This window comes from Misgurnus anguillicaudatus, chromosome 23 (genome assembly GCF_027580225.2).
Source record: "Misgurnus anguillicaudatus chromosome 23, ASM2758022v2, whole genome shotgun sequence".
Lineage (NCBI taxonomy): Eukaryota > Metazoa > Chordata > Actinopteri > Cypriniformes > Cobitidae > Misgurnus > Misgurnus anguillicaudatus.
Window position 1 is genome coordinate 18,252,840 of NC_073359.2, and position 18,359 is coordinate 18,271,198.

The 18,359-nt window shown below is 37.2% G+C and overlaps 1 protein-coding gene across 4 annotated transcripts in view; it reads left to right on the forward strand.

Annotated features, from left to right (window-relative positions):
• Positions 1–18,359, forward strand: part of celf5a (cugbp, Elav-like family member 5a) — a 290,692-nt gene that overhangs the window by 212,394 nt on the left and 59,939 nt on the right. For all 4 annotated transcript variants that reach the window (XM_055216725.2, XM_055216723.2, XM_055216724.2 and 1 more), the window contains exons 4-5: positions 13,139–13,267; positions 14,847–14,926. In XM_055216725.2, the coding sequence (XP_055072700.2) occupies positions 13,139–13,267; positions 14,847–14,926 (209 nt within the window). The remainder of the gene's footprint in view (positions 1–13,138; positions 13,268–14,846; positions 14,927–18,359) is intronic.

An 18,359-nucleotide genomic window follows, 5' to 3' on the forward strand; every position in this document is an offset into this window, starting at 1 on the left:
CAAACGAAGACTTTCAAAATCTCCACTCTGGTCGGAATTTTTAAAAAAAAATCAGTTTCAGAGGCGAATTCCATTTGTGTGTAAATGAAGGGCGCTACGAAGGGAAATTTCTCCATTGTCCAAAATAACCATGCACGTATATACGGGACCTTAGAATGAGATGTTTTTATCTGTGGGTCTCCTTACATAAAAAAGTCACCACCATGTTTCTACAGTAGCCCTAAAGGGACAAACTATTGTACAGAGTGTGTTTCATCCCTACGTTGTCTCAGACGATGACATGTTTGTCCTGTGGCAGCCATCGTAACTTCTCTTTGCGTTTCGAAATTGAGGTTGGTTGCAATTTGCAATCTCACAGCTAGATGTCGCTTAAAACCCTCATTACACTTTTAAATGTAACTACATTTATTATGTTGCATACTGTCAAGAATTTACGTCTAAATACTATTTTTATTGATTTTAATGTTTTATTGCAAACATTTTAATGCTGTTTGGCTATTAGAGAATATTTGCCTGAACGACAAATGACAATTAAAGAGCAAACCAGTGGTTTAAAATGGCATCCGACCAGGTATAGCTATCCTGTGATTGGTCAATATATAGATAGTAACACTTTTAATTAGGTATCGAGCAAAACATTCTAGAAATCAAAACAAATGAGCTTGTCAAAGTTTGCAGATGAATTATAGGAAGAGGAGGAGGACAGTTTGTCCCTCTCTGTCTCTTTTTCTCTTTTTCTCAAATCTATTTTTAATAAGTGTTAGGGGAAGGGCAGGCCAACTGAAGTTTTACACTAGCTAGTTAAAACCCCGCTAGACAGCAAAGAGACTCCCCATGTGGTCAACTTACTGTAGCTGCAGTACAGTCACATCTGTGTGTGTGTGTGTGTGTGTGTGTGAGCAAAGTTAGGAGTCCAGCTGGTTTTAGCAGCTTTTAGCATTAAAATATGTTTTGTTCTTCTTCTAATTAAAGCAATGGGTTTTTTTTTTTAGATTCAGATCCTTGTTATACTTAAAATTTTAAGTTTCTATATATATTCAAATATTACATCCTTCATATATCCAAATAGTCTTTAGTTTCATCACATTTAAGGACTTTCACTGTACTTCCTGCACTGAAATTGCTTATCAAAAGATTTAAAGCAAGATTGTTACGTACAGTTTAAATCTTACATGTTCGAATACAACTTTCCGAAATTTGTACGAACCCTGGCCAAGTACATTCGGCAGAGAAATACTTCGTCACACATCCAAATGACACTTTCCATATGTTTAGCAAGAGGAATCCAACTCTTAAACACTGTTAATAAGTCAGAATGCATGAAATAACATTTATTATACTTAAATTATACTTTAATTAACTTAAATTATAAAAATAAAATTGAATTAATTTACTATTTTTTATAATTTATAGCAACTCCTTGCTAGTCAAGAAAGTTTAAATGAATTGTAATTAAAAATAAAATAAATAAAAGTTAAAAGTGTAATTGCATCAAGGATTTTTTTGTACAGGGTAGCAAGTCTGTATTTAAAGGCGATTGCACAATTTTCGAGAAACTATTTGGAAAAGGGAGTCGGGCCAAGTACCAATACAAACTTGTTGCTAGTCAGCAGTAAGGGGCGTGTCTACTAACCAACATCATTCCCTGTGTTGCGTATGTGTGGGGTGGGTCTAACAAAAAAGGTCCAGATTCTATTGGGGTAGGGGCTTGTTTGTTTAGTGACTTTAAATGTCAACATTGGCTTTCAGAGATCGCACACCCCACCTCTAAGTGGTATAACCGATATGCCAAACAGGATGATAATTTCACGTATCGGTATTATCTGTATTGGCAGATTAACAGTAACACTTCCCTATTTCAGTTCCACCAATAGCTCTGCCAGTGAAAAGAGCACGGCTTTGGTTTTCATGTATTGTTATTGCTCCATATATCATCAATGCATATTAGCATTTTATTTGCTTGTGATCCACATCATTGTCGTGTCGTCAACAACTAATGTCTTCAATAACAAATCCATGCATGCATTTAAGAACGCCATCCAAAGAACGTACTGTAATTCATGTGCAGTCCATTAGGCCGATGATTGGCACGCCAATAATAAGATATTGCTTGAGTTTGTTACAGTTGATATTAGCTCAGGTTGTTTGACTGCTGTTTTGACCGCCCTGATATCTTTTCCCATTCTGGACATCATCCTAATAAGCTTTAAATGGCATAACCGTGTGTGAATGTTTCTATCAAGCTGAGCTAGCCTATTTACTGCTATATTACACATCCCACACGGAGAGCGAAGATGTACCCGCTCAAAGTCAACAGCGGGCCCTCGGCTTTCTCCGCTGCTATCCCGAGCCAATTTCCTGGAGTCTTCACCAGCCTGCATTAAACAGCAATGAAAAAAGGGTGAATAGTTCAAGGTTTATCAGTTTGCAGCACACTGTAATTTTAGGCCGTATGGAGTACGGGGGAAATCAACCTGCGTTATTATGAAATCACAGAGCTTATGTTTTTATTTATGTATTTGCCACTTTACCTTATCCAGCATTTTCCTATCTGTAAATGTTAACTCTGCAGATTTTGGAAGTCAAAGCAATGCACAAACCATCGAACGGACACACAGCGAGATTAGAGAGTCAGTACGGATAAAAAGACACATCCTTGCGTGTTATGACGAATATGCACTCCCACCCCTCATATAAATAGTCCCCTGACTGTGGCATTACAGTCATATCGCTCACCCCCAGCACTCCTACATGAGGCCTAAATGAAGGACATGACCACATCTTTTTTTTATGTTTCTGTTGTAATTTCTTACAATGGGAGGGGAGGACACGGTTGGTCAAACAGAGTCATTGTGGGGTGATTTTGATCAGCCATAATGCAAGTCAACCTAATGCTTATTAAAGCCCAAAAGGGTGATTCTCACGAAATCCAGACTTGAAAGGTGTCCAGCATCAGATTTTTTTTAAAGCCATTGATGCCAATTTTTTGCACATATAAGATTTAGGTCTGAACTTAATATATCCATTATTTTTAGAGGATTTAAAAAATATTTCCTATAGAATTATTTACATTTTTTAGATTATCATTATCAAAAATAATCATTACCGCAACATATTACATTAAATATATGCATTTACAAACTCATGTTTCGGTAATGAGAACTAAAAAAGTTGTCTAGGTACTATGACAAACAAAATTTCAACTCTTATCTGGAGAGAAAAAATAAGAACTGCTTACCGGGTAGCCATCTTGAGTGTCATAGTCAATTATGTCCCTTCACATTTTTTTTAATGTTAGTTCCTTGAGGGCTTAAACAGTGATTGAAAATTGTTGCGGAGGATGACAAAATTGGTCTTGGACAAATTTATATTCCTTATTATTGTCTCTACATTAACCAATGATCACCAAATACCACATGTTTCTTTACTGTAAATGTTTTTAATATAACATGCACTGAAGCTTTTGATTTTTTTGATTTTTTGTCAAAGAACCAAAATCCAGTCATGGACACGTTGCGGTAATGAAAATTCCCCCCTAACATGTGGTAAAAAAACAAAATTGGTTTGTATGATGTCATTTGAAATCATGTGCAAAATAGTAGAGATGTTTGTAACTGTATGCTTCTTATTTTGATACTTTGCATTTACTTTTTTTTATCAAAATGTTTCATGACGCCTCATAAGTCTAATTTCGCAAGAATCACCCAAAAGCAATGTATGCAAAACTTCTACACATGTAGGAAATGATACCATTTCCAGTTTTTGGCTTCAACGGTACTTTCATTGCTGCCTTTCCCCATCGTCTTTATGTCATAAATCATGTTCACTCACCTCTCGTCCTCCGTATCAGCTTCACTTAGTTGCTCCTTGAAGGATCCCAGAAGGCCAAACCGTTTACTCCGTCACTATTATGAGTGATGTGAGACTCGTGCCTGTTCACTTTTAACCTCTTAATGAAGTTTGTTGTTTTGTTTTGTTTTGTAGTCTATTGCGTACTCAGAAAATAAGGTTAATGATTTAAGTGCGACTCATTACGTAACCAAAAATGCAGTAGAAAATGAGAAAGAACGAACGATATAAAAGTAATGAAGGAAAAGAAATCATAGCCGACCCCAAAGAGGCCCAAGAATGGCATTATGTAGGCAGACAATATAGTATAAATAGCCCTGCAATATTGTAAATGTTTATATACTACAGCTAGCGCGGACGTCGCACGGGGGTCGGAAGATTTATGGCCGGCTCCGTAATACGTTGAAGCCGACACGAGGTAGCGGGTCATATTTCACGTGTGTTATCATATCGAGCGTAAATTTGCTGTGAAGTATACGGTGGAGATAAAATATATTTTAGGCCGTTCCTTCTACTGTTTCCTCCCCCGCGTGAGCCCGAATGTAATCCTCGAGACTCCTACACGCAAGAGGTTTTATTTGCGTGCGGTCAGTTGTGATATGTTCAAGGTTTCTGGCTGAGGGGACGGGTGGGCAACTAATGTCAAAATGTCAAATTAGTCATGTAAAATTGTGGTGTTGTTATTTTATTATGGTTATTATTGTTATTTTAAAATATGTGTTTCTCCTAATTGCTTCTTTATAAAAGCATTGATGTCAAAATACAGCCTACATGTCTGCTATCAGAGATAGGACACTCGATAACTTTTCTCTCTTTTACCTTCATCTGTGATCGAATGGTGACATGGAAAATGTGCTGGCCATTTACTTCAAGTCCGTCTATGATTTATAAACACTGTCTGAAGGCCATTTCTGTGAACGGGAGTTTTTTTATGTGTTGACCTAGCAGTTAACTCCAGGCGCAAGTGCAGTGGCGTACATCTATTTACATTACAGCGTGTGCAAAGATTTAGTCCGCTCACGTACTACATGAAGGATTTAGTCTACCCAGTATCATGTAGATCGTATAAATAGCATGAAGTGTAAAAATCGTGCAATACATATGCCAAATTCCACTTTGGCGTGCATATGATACGCCAGTCCTTCCCATTCACTTAAACGTCGCATCTTTTTTGTAATTTTATTTATTAGTTTCTCAATTTTTTCTGTTTTTAAACCATTTTCACTTGGGTTTTGGGTTAGATTTCAGATTTTCTTAAGGAGATTTAATATACAGGTTTCTCCATGTTTTTGTCTATATTTAAGCCGTGGTCGCTTGGAGTTGGGGTTAGAATTGGGGTTTGGGTTAGGATGTCATTTTTATATAACAAAACGTTGTTCTAACCCTAAGCCCAAGCGAAAATGGTAAAAAAATTGAGAAACCAATCAATAAAACAACAAAAAAAGATGCGCCGTTTAAGTGAATGGGAAGGACTGACGTATCATATGCACACCAAAGTGGAATTTGGCGTATGTATTGCACGATTTTTACACTTCGTGCTATTTATACGCAACTATGTGAGACTGGGTGGATTTAGTGATATAGTCACATAATTTTTTGATTATTTTTTTGTGATTTTATCACGAATTTCCGCGTTTTTCGTAATCGTATAACGAATTTTCTTTCCATTGTCGCTTCGGTTTAGGGTTAGATTTACATAAAGTGACACCCCTACCCAAACCCAACTCTTACCCTAACGCCAGGCGACATATTAAAAAAAATCAGAAAAAATAGTGTAAACCAATATACACTCACCTAAAGGATTATTAGGAACACCTGTTCAATATCTCATTAATGCAATGGTGTAATGGCCTGGGGGATGTTTAATTGGCACACTTTAGACCCCTTAGTGCCAATTGGGCATCGTTTAAATGCCACAGCCTACCTGAGCATTGTTTCTGACCATGTCCATCCCTTTATGACCACCATGTACCCGTCTCTGATGGCTACTTCCAGCAGGATAATGCACCATGTCACAAAACTCGAATCATTTCTTGAACATGACAATGAGTTCATTGTACTAAAATGGCCCCCACAGTCACCAGATCTCAACCCAATAGAGCATCTTTGGGATGTGGTGGAAAAGGAGCTTCGTGCCCTGGATGTGCATCCCACAAATCTCCATCCACTGCAAGATGCTATCCTATCAATATAGACCAACATTTCTAAAGAATGCTTTCAGCACCTTGTTGAATCAATGCCATCTAGAATTAAGGCAGTTCTGAAGACGAAAGGGGGTCAAATACAGTATTAGTATGGTGTTCCTAATAATCCTTTAGGTGAGTGTATAAAGTGACATTCTAATGCAAGCACCAAATCTAACCCTAAAGCGACAGTGGTTTAAAAATAGGAAAATGCAGTTGAGTAACCAATACGTGATATTCACACGAAAACAGGAATTCGTTATACGATCACGAAAAAACGCGGAAATACGTGATAATATCACAAAAAAGAATAAATTATGTGACTATATCAAGAAACCTCGTGAGACTGGGTAAAATAAGCGACATCATTTGATAATGCTTGATGTTATGAGTAATCATTAACAGTTGCAAGTTAACTAGTTTAAAGTTTAATTATTTTGAGCTCTTTGTAAATACATTTCTTTTACTTTAATCATACTATTATTTTGTAATTGATTATAATAAAGCTGTTTAACTCGTACTATGAGTGAAATCTTAAATCATTATGCAAGGCTTTTTTCATATCACGTCTCATTACACAACTTGTTTTATTATCATGCATTCGGTTTATGTAACTCTGGCACGCAGTGTTGTGGAAATGAAGTTGTTTGCGTCTTTCTTGAACAAACTTCGATGCCCGTCTGTTTGATAGAGGCTGCCAAACGTCTGTAGATTAATCTGTTTGGCCAAACCCTTGATGAACTAATCCGGCTCTGATCGTTTCAGATTAACTTGAACTCAAGTGTTCATCCTCAATGAGAAAGTTTATCTAAAGATCTGCTGTCGAATGAGGTTTTCCATTAGTGTCTACATAACAACATGTGTTGTATATAATGAATTAGGTTATACAATATAAAATCCGCCAGGTTTGTTCTATAGGTTAATTACTTTAACCTTTCGTATCTGTTTGTTTAGGTTGTGTTTTGTTACATGCGGTAATTGCTGTGTTGTTTTTAATTAGTGTTAGGGGTGGCACGCTGATTTCAAAGACTGGATTCTGGTCTGACAATACGAGATGGCAGAAAAATCTATCTTGGCCCACCCTATCTGTCCGCATCACTTATCTGCTCGGTAAACCCGAACACTTTCGTTGGTTTGCTCAGTCTCCGGCTGAATAATCGCCCGGACGGTAATTCTCGACTAATGTGTTTGTCCGTTCAACTTCCTTTTTATCAAGATGTTAATACCGTTCATCATTTTTCCTTATCTCCCCCTTTAGACAATTAAATTTACACTCCATGCCCGACAGCAGATTTAGGAATGACCCACCAAACGCTGTTTAGGCTTGACTGACAGCCGATTGTTGTCATAGTAACCAACCGACCTCAGTCTTCCACAGCGGTCTCTCATTTGGTTTTAACACATGCAGACTGCAAAAGAGCGCCAGAAGTGTGGATTCACTATCATCAGTTCTCTCGCCATCGAGGACAATGATTTACAAACTTGGCCTGGCTTTGGCTTATCTGAAGCTGCAGGATCTCCTCCTACTGTGAGCCAGGACACCGTCTGCATGTTCGAGAGCCCCTGTGGATGGCTCTTAAGAACAACCAGGCTCCAAATAGTAAATCGTGGCCAATTGCAATAAACGTTTTCACTTTTATTATTATTATTAAAGGGATAGTTCAGCAAAAAATTAGCCGAGATACATATGTCCATTATCTTTTAGACAAACACAAATTTATTATAGTTAATTTAGTAAATGTCTTGGCTTTTCCAAGCTTTATAACAAGGTCCAAAAAAGTGCATCCATCCTTTACAGGCATAATCCACATAAATAAAAGTCCATTTTTTTAGGGTAATCCATATTTAAAGCTTAATAACCAGCTTCTACGATCCATAAGATACGGTCTTTTGTGAGAACGATGTGGATGGATACATGATTTTTTTGGGGGGCTTGAAAGTCGTGGATCCTGTTTTTTATGGTTATAAAGCTTTAAGATCGATTACATTTACTAAAATAACTCAAATTGTGTTTGTCTAAAAGATGATGGCCATATGTACTGTATTGGCTTGAGGGTGAGTAAATCATGGAGTAATTTTCATTTTTCGTCCTTTAGACTGCGGTGAATGCAGTGTGTTAAAACTATTGATGTTCAGTATTGATTTTTAACAAATGATCAATATCTGTATGTATTAAAAGCTTTTAGTGCAGTATGAGAAAATATAGGAAATAGTTTTGTTTCATGTTTATGTTAAATACACAAACTAAACCAGGTGGCATCTGTTTTAATTACAGAAAAAACACTAAAAGTTGTATTATGTTTATTGCGTAATACTATTAAAGCAACACTATGTAGTTTCCATGTAAAAATGACTTACAGCTCCCCCATGTGGTTGAAAAGCGCAACAGTGCCTGGTATCAGACACTCTTCTCCAGGCAGGGGGAGGGGCGGAGCTGTGTTTCCTACCCTCCACCGCCACTTTCAGAGTGTGCTTGTAGCAGCTAGGAGGCTGCTCAGGTTGCAGCAACAGTACAATTTGTCCAGTTAAAAGTTGTTCTATCACTGAAATAATTTTAGCGACATTTTTTAAAGGTAAAAAAATTACATAGTGTTGCTTTAAGCGAAATTCACTACTATTCAAAAGTTTAGATCTACTTTATTCTTTATTTATATTTTCTCACTTTTTAGAATAATTGTAGACCCATAAATATTTTAGGGATAGTTCACCTTAAAATCAAAATTGTGTCATCATTTACTCACCCACATGTTGCTTTCCATTGATGTATGGTTTGTTAGGATAGGACAATATCTGAAATCTGAGGGTGCAAAAAATCTAAATATTAAATATCGCCTTTAAAGTTGTCCAGTTGAAGTCCTTAGCAACAATAATTAATAATGATATATACATTTTTGACGTATTTATGGTAGGAAATTTACAAAATATCTTCATGATATAAAGTAAACTTCATAATATTTTTAACTCAATACAATGTATTTGGTGGCTTATGACTGGTTTTGTGGTATATGTATATTAGGGATGCTCCGATCGATCGGCCGCCGATCGGTATCGGCCGATAATGGCATTAAATACTCGATCGGTACTCGCTAATTTGCCAATCTCATGAACCGATCTTTCTGTTTACTTTTGTCATCATAGGTATCCTGAATGCGGCTGCAATTAGAGAGCATTTGTAGACAGTGCGAGCAGGGATGCTCCGATCAGGATTTTTGCAGCCGATACCGATTACCGATGTGTTATCTTCGTGAACAGCCAATACCGATTCCAATACCATTTTTTTTTTAAAGCTGATATACAAGCTCTTTGATGATTGTGTGTAACTGTTAAATTTTTTTCTAGTTTTGGAACCAAACTCTTCATGTGTATTTGTATGTTTATGTATTTAAGTATTTATCGGTATATGTATATCTGGACCGTTTTAAACTTAGTAAAACATGTTAATATGATAATCTACACTTGTGATTACTCCGCTTGGGCACCGGTGTGAACTTCATCTGCTAAAGTTGACCTTGAGACCATTTGATTAAACATAATCACAAAAATGAATTAAGATAAGTGAAGTTCTGAGCTGAGGTGGAGCAATGACTTTCATGTTTTGTTTTAGTTTTTGAAATGCAGTCCGATACTTTTGGGGGCAACTGATACGCTCTCATCTTCAGTCCTTTTGATTTAAATCACAAAACCCAAGCTACAGTTTAGTCAATCCATAATAATAATTTTTGCTGTGTATAATAATTGCTTTAATTCTGCATTCTACAAGCAAAGCTCCTTTAATGAAGATAACAAATATCAGTCATGCTATTAAATAATTAGAATTTGCTTTCAGTCATATCACAAGGACACAAATTCCCCGAGACGTAGAGGTGCTCTCCTTCTCCCCTTGTCATTTTGCAGCTTAATTTGTCATGTATTAAACGAAAACCCTTGCTAGCCGCTGAAGTTGATGAAGCCTGATAGCGGTAATTTTTCGAGACACCGTCACCAGCTGGAGGGGCTGGACCCAGTATCAAGGACACAGGGGAGTAGTATGCAAATATCAAGAGTAGTATGCAAATATCAATTAAAAGCATCAGCACCTTCACGCCGTTGTGATAGTTAAACAGTCGAAGCTCACGTTGAATATTCGTCAACATGGGATTGGGACGATGAATACACAAGGTGTGAGCGTATTGCCACGTGTCTTCCTTTCTTGTGGTCATGCTGTCGATAAATCTACTTGCTTGCTTATTTATGGACTCAAACTGTGGTATTGACTGCAGTCGCCTCGCGTAAATGTATGGATACCATACGTTTCTCAACACAATATGAAGTTTAACACTGTATGTAGTGCAATACAGTTTGTATTGGATAAAAATGGTCAAAAATGGTCCCAAGGCAGTACCCTTTAAAAAGGTCTTAATAAGACTAGTACTAATATGCGCTCTTTCATACCAACATCAACCTCTGGGGTACTTATATGACCTCTTTAGATACACAGTTGTACTTTTTGCAAGGGTACCGCCCTAGGATTTCAAATGCTGCCACAGTATTATAAATATTGAGTCACATGTGGTATTAAATTCATTCAGGTCAACTTCAAACACGAATCCACCCTGATCACAGTCCGATCACCCGTTTTCCAGAGACGAAACCCGAAGCTCCCGGCAGCCGCATTTATGAACCCGTCCACATACATTAACACTTCACCTTCAAATAGGAACCATCCCTTCGGGCCTTGTGGAAGTCCCATCCTGCCCTTTATTTTCCAGTTCATGGCTTGGTTTTTTGCAGATAAATGCTCTCCGATGTAACGTGACAGATGTCACGTTGCATCGCCTCTATTTTGATACATACCCTCTGATCCTGCCACATACGATAAAGAGCGGGCACGAGGTCCGAGCCGTCCCCAGACAACACGCTGACATCTGTGATTATTTTAGAGAGCGTCACAGGCCGCGGGAAGACACGTAGCCAGCTCAGTTCCAGAAAGGTGGACACCCACTGAAGGAATATCAATATGCGAAGTGCCCTACTGGAGGACTATGTTAGCTAGGTTTAGACTCAATAGACACATCCGCAATATTGACACATAATTAAAATCATCACTGGAGGGGCTAAAGTTGTAGGGGAGAGTGGGGCACAACCTAACGCTTTTTGGTTTTGACTCAATCGTTCAAAAAATATTTGAGTTTGATTAATTATATTTTTACACAAGCAACACACACATCTCTGATACAAATGAACATTTAAAGTTTGTTTCTAGTACTTACCATTCTTGGACAATTACACCAAACGTGACAAAAGTGCAAACGTTACAACTTACCCCATAGGTGAGGTTAATTGTAACAGGCAGGGGGTTAGTTGTAACACTTGCTAAAAATCAAGTTTGCAGGCAAATGTTTTTTCTTTTTTTACTATTTTGTCTATATACTTGAAGTGGATATTGTTTATGTATCTGTCTATAATAGACAGCTATCCACACTGTATTCATTCATCCAGCCCTTTTCTAACAATAGTTCAATTCTAAATGAATTCAAATGTCTAAATATGTGAGAAAAAGCAGCACAATTATGACAAAACATTTTTTTATATGTGATCCAGTCACCATACTACAGTTTCAAAAATCTAATTTTGAGATAATGAGCATCAAAGTCATTCATTTCATAATGATTTCAATCTTTGACGTGACCTTATTCAATCAATATTAAAGATATGAACAAAAATAAATTTTGACACACGATTTTTGATAAGACAGGCACATTTATTTTGTTGGCAGCCAGCAATCATTTGTGTGTAGCCTATTTAAAACAACGGCAAGAATTACGCTAACGTTAGCGGTTTTCATATCGTAAGTGCTATCGTAAGTTGTAACACAGCGTTACAATTAACCCCGCTGGGTCAAAATATTTTCAAACCCACCAAAAAAAGTTGCTAAGGGCTGCAGACATATTTTAAAACGATGCTATGTTTAAGTTAACAAGACACTGATTACTATGACATAGCATTGGATTTGTTATCTTACACACCCAATTTAGAAACCAAAAAAAACATATGATGAAAAAATTTACTTACATGCCACCAAAATATTCATTCATCAATAACTCTCTGGAAAAACATTATACATTTCCAATAATTCGCGGGAGATCATCTTTTGGCAGCGTGAAATGTAAACAGTCCGTGTTACAACCAACCTTGCGTTAGTTTTTGCCCCGTGCACCCCTACTGTAGCTGTATAGTTGTTTAAGGCGGCTGAGAATTATTTAGTTAACAAAACACATGCTTACCACAATCTAACCAAGGTGTTTAGGTGAAAAGATATGGATAATCCTCATGGGTGTCATGTACCTATTTTTTAAAACACACGTGGTGGTTTTGGATCATTTGATATACACCAAAAAAAAATGCTTTTTTGCAATGGCAGCCATATTATGATCGTTTCTTTTTTTTAAATCAATTAGGCAAAAAATCCATTTGTTTTTACATCATTGTGTTCAATAGGACATAAAGGTTATGCCAATTTTTTCTTACTTTTTTGGTGATGCTTGCAAAAGTCGTCAGCCTTTGAAATTATTTGGCTAGTATTATTTGGCATAGTGCCTTTATAATTTGTCATCACGTATGCATAACATTCAGAGTTTTAGTTCCATTGTTGGATGTGAGTATTTTTTGGGGAAGACACCGAATTACCATACCCTAAACAAACACACATGACTGTAATGGACAAAGAACCGGTTCCCATTAGTTTGAAATCAAGGTCAGCCATCCCGGTAGTTTGGGTCTATCTGCACCCTCCAGAGTTTTGTGGCTCTCCATTAAACTGAGTCTCTGAGCATGTCGGCTTAGTGATATCACCTTAGGCCTACCCAACATTTCCAACATGGAGTTGAACCCAATTATCCCCCAAATTAAAACGAACAGACTTGGCACGGGGTACATTTACTGCTGTGACTTCATTCTGCAAGCTAAATGGGCCAGGCACAAACAGCCCATTCGCACGTGCTGGCCACGGACCAAATGTTTGAGTAGTATTCAGGTTGCGCTTACATTAGCAATGTATGCGGGTAATGGTAAGGTGAGAGGTTACCGCAGTCACTCAGTTCGGTGTGTTGTTTTTGTGTTGTTTGTAGAAGACAGGAAGCTGTTCGTCGGGATGCTGAACAAACAGCAGACCGAAGACGACGTTTATCGTCTTTTCGAGCCATACGGCATCATCGAGGAGTGCACCGTGTTAAGAGGTCCTGACGGAAATAGCAAAGGTGGGATTATTTTGCTTTTTCCTAAATTTGTCATGCGGTTTGTTATATCGCATGCTGTGTGCACTTAGTGTTGAAAGAATAACTGATCTGAATTTGATCTACCAAGATTTAGATAGAACTGTATCTTTAAAGGATTAGTCAATTTTCTTCCAGATAATTTACTCACCACCATGTCATCCAAAATGTATGTCTTTCTTTGTTCAGTCAAGAAATCATGTTTTTTTTTTTTTTTTTGAGGAAAACGTTCCAGGACTTTTCTCATTCCAATGGACTTTAATGGACCCCAACACTTAATAGTTTTAATGCAGTTTAAAATAGCAGTTTCAACGTAGTTTCAAAGGACTCTAAACGATCCCAAATGAGGCATAAGGGTCTTATATAGCGACACGATTGTCATTTTTGACAAGAAAAATAAAAAATATGCACTTTTAAACCACAATTTCTCGTCTATCTCTGGTCCTGTGACGAGCCAGCGCAACCTCACGTAATTGTGTAATGCCGTGGAAAGGTCACGTTACATTTATGAAACACACATTTGCGGACCATTTTAAACAATAAACTGACACAAAGACATTAATTAGTATCATTCCACATACAACAATGTTGGAACGGTCCTCTTTCTCCACACTTGTAAATACTGGGCCGTAGTTTCAATACGTCATCCGTGACCTCTTGACATGATGACGTATTGCGTGAGTTCATGCTGGCGCGTCACAGGACCGGAGATAGACGAGAAGTTGCGGTTTAAAAGTGCATATTTTTATCTTTCAGTCAAAAATGACAATCGTTTCGCGATAAGACCCCTATGCCTTGTTTGGGATCGTTTAGAGTACTTTGAAACTGCAATTTTAAACTGCATTAAAACTGTTATGTGTTGGGGTCCATTAAAGGCCATTAAAATGAGAAAAATCCTGGAATGTTTTCCTCAAAAAACATAATTTCTTCTCGACTGAACAAAGAAAAACATCAACATTTTGGATGACATGGTGGTGAGTAAATTATCTGGATTTTTTTTTAAGAAAATGGACTAACCCTTTAAGCATTTACATTTACAAGTTTCAGTAATTTGTTTAAAGTTGCTCATCCAACATGGATTCATTTTGGTTTTCATTGTATGACGCTAATACTGGCAAAGCATTGTGGGAGTCGAAGTTTTCTTCTTGATAGTGTTTTAGGGTTATTTCTGCTATTTAGGGGTGTATCTGTGAATATCCAGTCTTATGGAAGAGACATACAAAGACATTTCTCAGTACTTTAAATAATGAGACGAGAAAACCAGTTTTTCACGTTGCTCCTAATGTGTTATGACTTTTAATTCAAGGCCGATTGCAGCCAAAAATTGGCACATTTGTAGTATTTTTAAGACCTATATTTAGTACGTTGGACAGGTTTTCAATGGCATGCCACACTACAGCTTCACAGCCGCTCTCTTCATGAAGTTTAAAATTATATGAATTATGCTGCGGCACAAATTAGCTTCATCAGTACAGTCTGTATCCCGTAAAGTCTCCAGATTTCTGTCGCTCTCCTGCATTTTAATGTGGTTAAAGTGTGTGTTTGTGTGTGCTTTTTCGAGCAGGCTGTGCCTTTGTAAAGTTCTCCACACACGGCGAAGCTCAGTCTGCAATCAGCGCCCTGCATGGCAGCCAGACCATGCCAGTGAGTACACGCTTGTCCTTTCATTGCCTCAATTCTCAAGTCTTGCTCACTTTATGCTTTAGCCTCAAATGTTGAAGATGTTTTTCAAACAGTCACCTGTTAGTATTTTTGCTCAAAAACTTTTTTGCAGATATTCACGTTTTTCCAACAGAAGTGTTTTTCAATATACAGATACTAATAGTACAGTTAAGGCCTTAAAGCAACACTATGTAGTTTCCATGTAAAAATGACTTACAGCTCCCCCATGTGGTTGAAAAGCGCAACAGTGCCTAGTATCAGACACTCTTCTGCAGGCAGGGGGAGGGGCGGGGCTGTGTGCTCTACCACCGCCACTTTCAGAGTGTACTTGTAGCAGCTAGGAGGCTGCTCAGGTTGCAGCAACAGTACAATTTGTCCAGTTAAAAGTTGTTCTGTCACTGAAATAATTTTAGAGACATTATTTAAAGGTAAAAAAACTACATAGTGTTGCTTAAAAGGTGTAGTTCACTAAAAAAGTTAATACTATTTAATAGTATTAAAAACTAATACTATTGAAGTGAATGGTGCCCAAGAACTGTTTGATTATTAACATGACAAAATTTTTATATTTTGATAAACTATCCATTTAAGACCCTTCACACCAACACTCTTACAAAAAATTGTCATAATATGCACCCCAGCTGTCACTGGGGTAGTACTTTTAGGTATACATTTGTTATCAATATGTCAGTGGCGGCTGGTGACTTCTTTTTTTTTTTGAGGGCGCACGATGCGCAGTTCGTCACAACATGTATGTAGCTTGTCATTTCTTAGCTTGTGTTTCGTAATTTCAAAATATGTGTTCTGCGCTTTGAGAGATCATGTGTGCATCACGTGTCATTCAAAAATAAGTGCCTGCTGCAGACGTGTCTAAAGGGTTTATGATAAAAGAGACGCTCGTGTTTGCCAGATACTCGCAGAATCTATCCCTATCGTGTTTATATATATAAATATATATGTATCTCTCTCAAGGGTTTTTGTCCTCCTAGGAGTTTTCCCACAGGGTTTTTCTCCTAGGGGGTTTTTATCATTCCCGGGAGAGTCAGCCAACATTGGCTTAACTTAGCACTTTACTGTATACGTTACATTATTACTACGCCCGCTTGTACGGTTTATTTTTAGCCGCTGTTGTCTTCTTATATTATCTATAGATTATTCTGTGTTTTTCCCTACATCTATGCATGTAAAGCTGCTTTAAAACAATTAACAATTGTGAAAAGCGCTATATAAATAAAATTGAATTGAATAATCTCACGCGTAATCAGAGTTTACTGTTAAGGAAGTGTCTAGCGTATATTTTGGGAACGTGAGCGTCTCTTATCATAAACGGTTTTGACACGTGTGCAGCAGGCACTTATTTTGACAAAACACGTGATGCACACAGGATCTCATGACACGTAGGGCACATATTTTGAAAAAGGGAACCACACACGTGACAATCCGAACACTTATTAGCGCATCCTCGGAAGAGCAGTCACGAGCCGCCACTGCAATATATAGAGTTTATAAATTTAAGAGAATAGCGACATCCACACCACAGCTATAACAATAACTACAAATGAATGATTTTGTTTCACTTTTCAGCAATATTTTTTTCCATCTGATGAGCGATAAAACAGCCAATCAAAATTCATTCAAATTTAAATGTGAAATTTAAGTATTTGAGCTTCGAATAAGCATAAAGTTTTGATTTGTTGGTGTGGATGCTAATGTACATTTTTCAGAGGCACTATATAGAAACATTAACCATTTTAATGTATTTAGCGGCACTACATAAAAACATTTACATTTGTATATTCGGTACACTCTCAGAAATAAATGCACAAAAGTTGTCACTGAGACAGTACCTTTTCACCTTTGTACCCAAAAAGTGCATATTGGTACTTCAAAGGTACATATTGGCAGTTCAAAGATACATATTTGCACCTAAATGATGCGTATTAGGATCTTTTTTAAAGGGTACTGCCCCAGTGACAGCTTTGTACCTTTTTTTTCCACAGTGTAGACACTTTTATAAGTTTCTTTACAGTGCAATACAAAGTAAAAATTCATTGGGATCGAACCCACAGCCTTTTGCAACCCTGTCGCAATCCTCTACCAGTTGAGCTACAGAAACACTACAGTATATAGTTATTGTTTTTGGTGTAAACAGGCCTTTATAACATTCACCATTGGAGCTAATGAGATCATGCTGACCAGCCAAACCTTGACCCCCAACCTAGCGTAATAGGTTATTTGTTGTAGCTATAATATCGAATTTCGTAACCCCTAGCAACAACTAGTGAATATTTTTTTTAAACCAGACCATTAAATGGATTTCCAGACAAACAAATAATGAACAAATCAGTCACCACCTTCAACTTCCAAACTGCATACTTAGCCGTATTGTTTCCATTGAATAGCTGCATAGCCAGCGTGTCAGCGCGTGGCCTTTGTCCGGCTGTTTCAATCTTGAGTACTGGACTCTGAGCCGTAAAAAGCCGGCTATTCAGCAGAGCCTGTCTGAATCACAGCGCTATTCAACCACACAAACATTGTTCTGCTCTCAGATGGAGCTCTCACGCTGCTGTTTTATTTGTTGAAAGTCTCCTGCTGGATACGGGCGAAGCCTTGGACTGTCAAAAAGCATTAATTTACTATGTGCTTTTCATTTCTTAGAACACAATAGCACAGTTAGATTCAATAAATTGTTCAGTCAGAATTGGAAATTTTGTCAACATTTACTTTCTCTTGTGTCTTTTTAAAAATCTTTATGACTTGGTTCCCTGGAACGCAGGATTAATTTATTGCTGGATGTCTAAGTCTTTTTACAGGGATAGTTTACCAAAAAATGAAACTATATGTCATCATATACTCAAGTTGTTCCAAAACTGACATGACACATTCATAATCATGACATGACACGTTTCACGAAAACGAAGGAGATTTTATGCACACCCATGACAACTGTCACTAAGTGTCATTCGTTTAATTATGTCATGTTATGCAACGATGATATTGTTTGAGATGTCTTTGTTATGACAACTTGACATTAACCAATACATTATAACTTATGACAACTTGACATTACCAAGACAACATAACTGCCCACTTTTTACCAGTGATACAAATTGAATTTGACATTAAAATGGCATTAAGTGTTAATACTCTGTCATAGAGTTTTATAACAGCATCATCAATATTATTCTTGACCTCAGCTACAATGGTACAAATATAATTTGTCATTAAAATGTGTTAATACCCTGTCAAACAGTTTTATAACAGTTTCATGAATATTCTTCAGGTCATAATTTTTTATGTTTTCTCCAGGAGTTTAAGAAATAAAATCAATCATCCAATAATAATAGTTAAAATTAATAAAATTATATTTTATTGCATTTGGAGACCGATTCACCTCAAATTAAATGAAAACAGT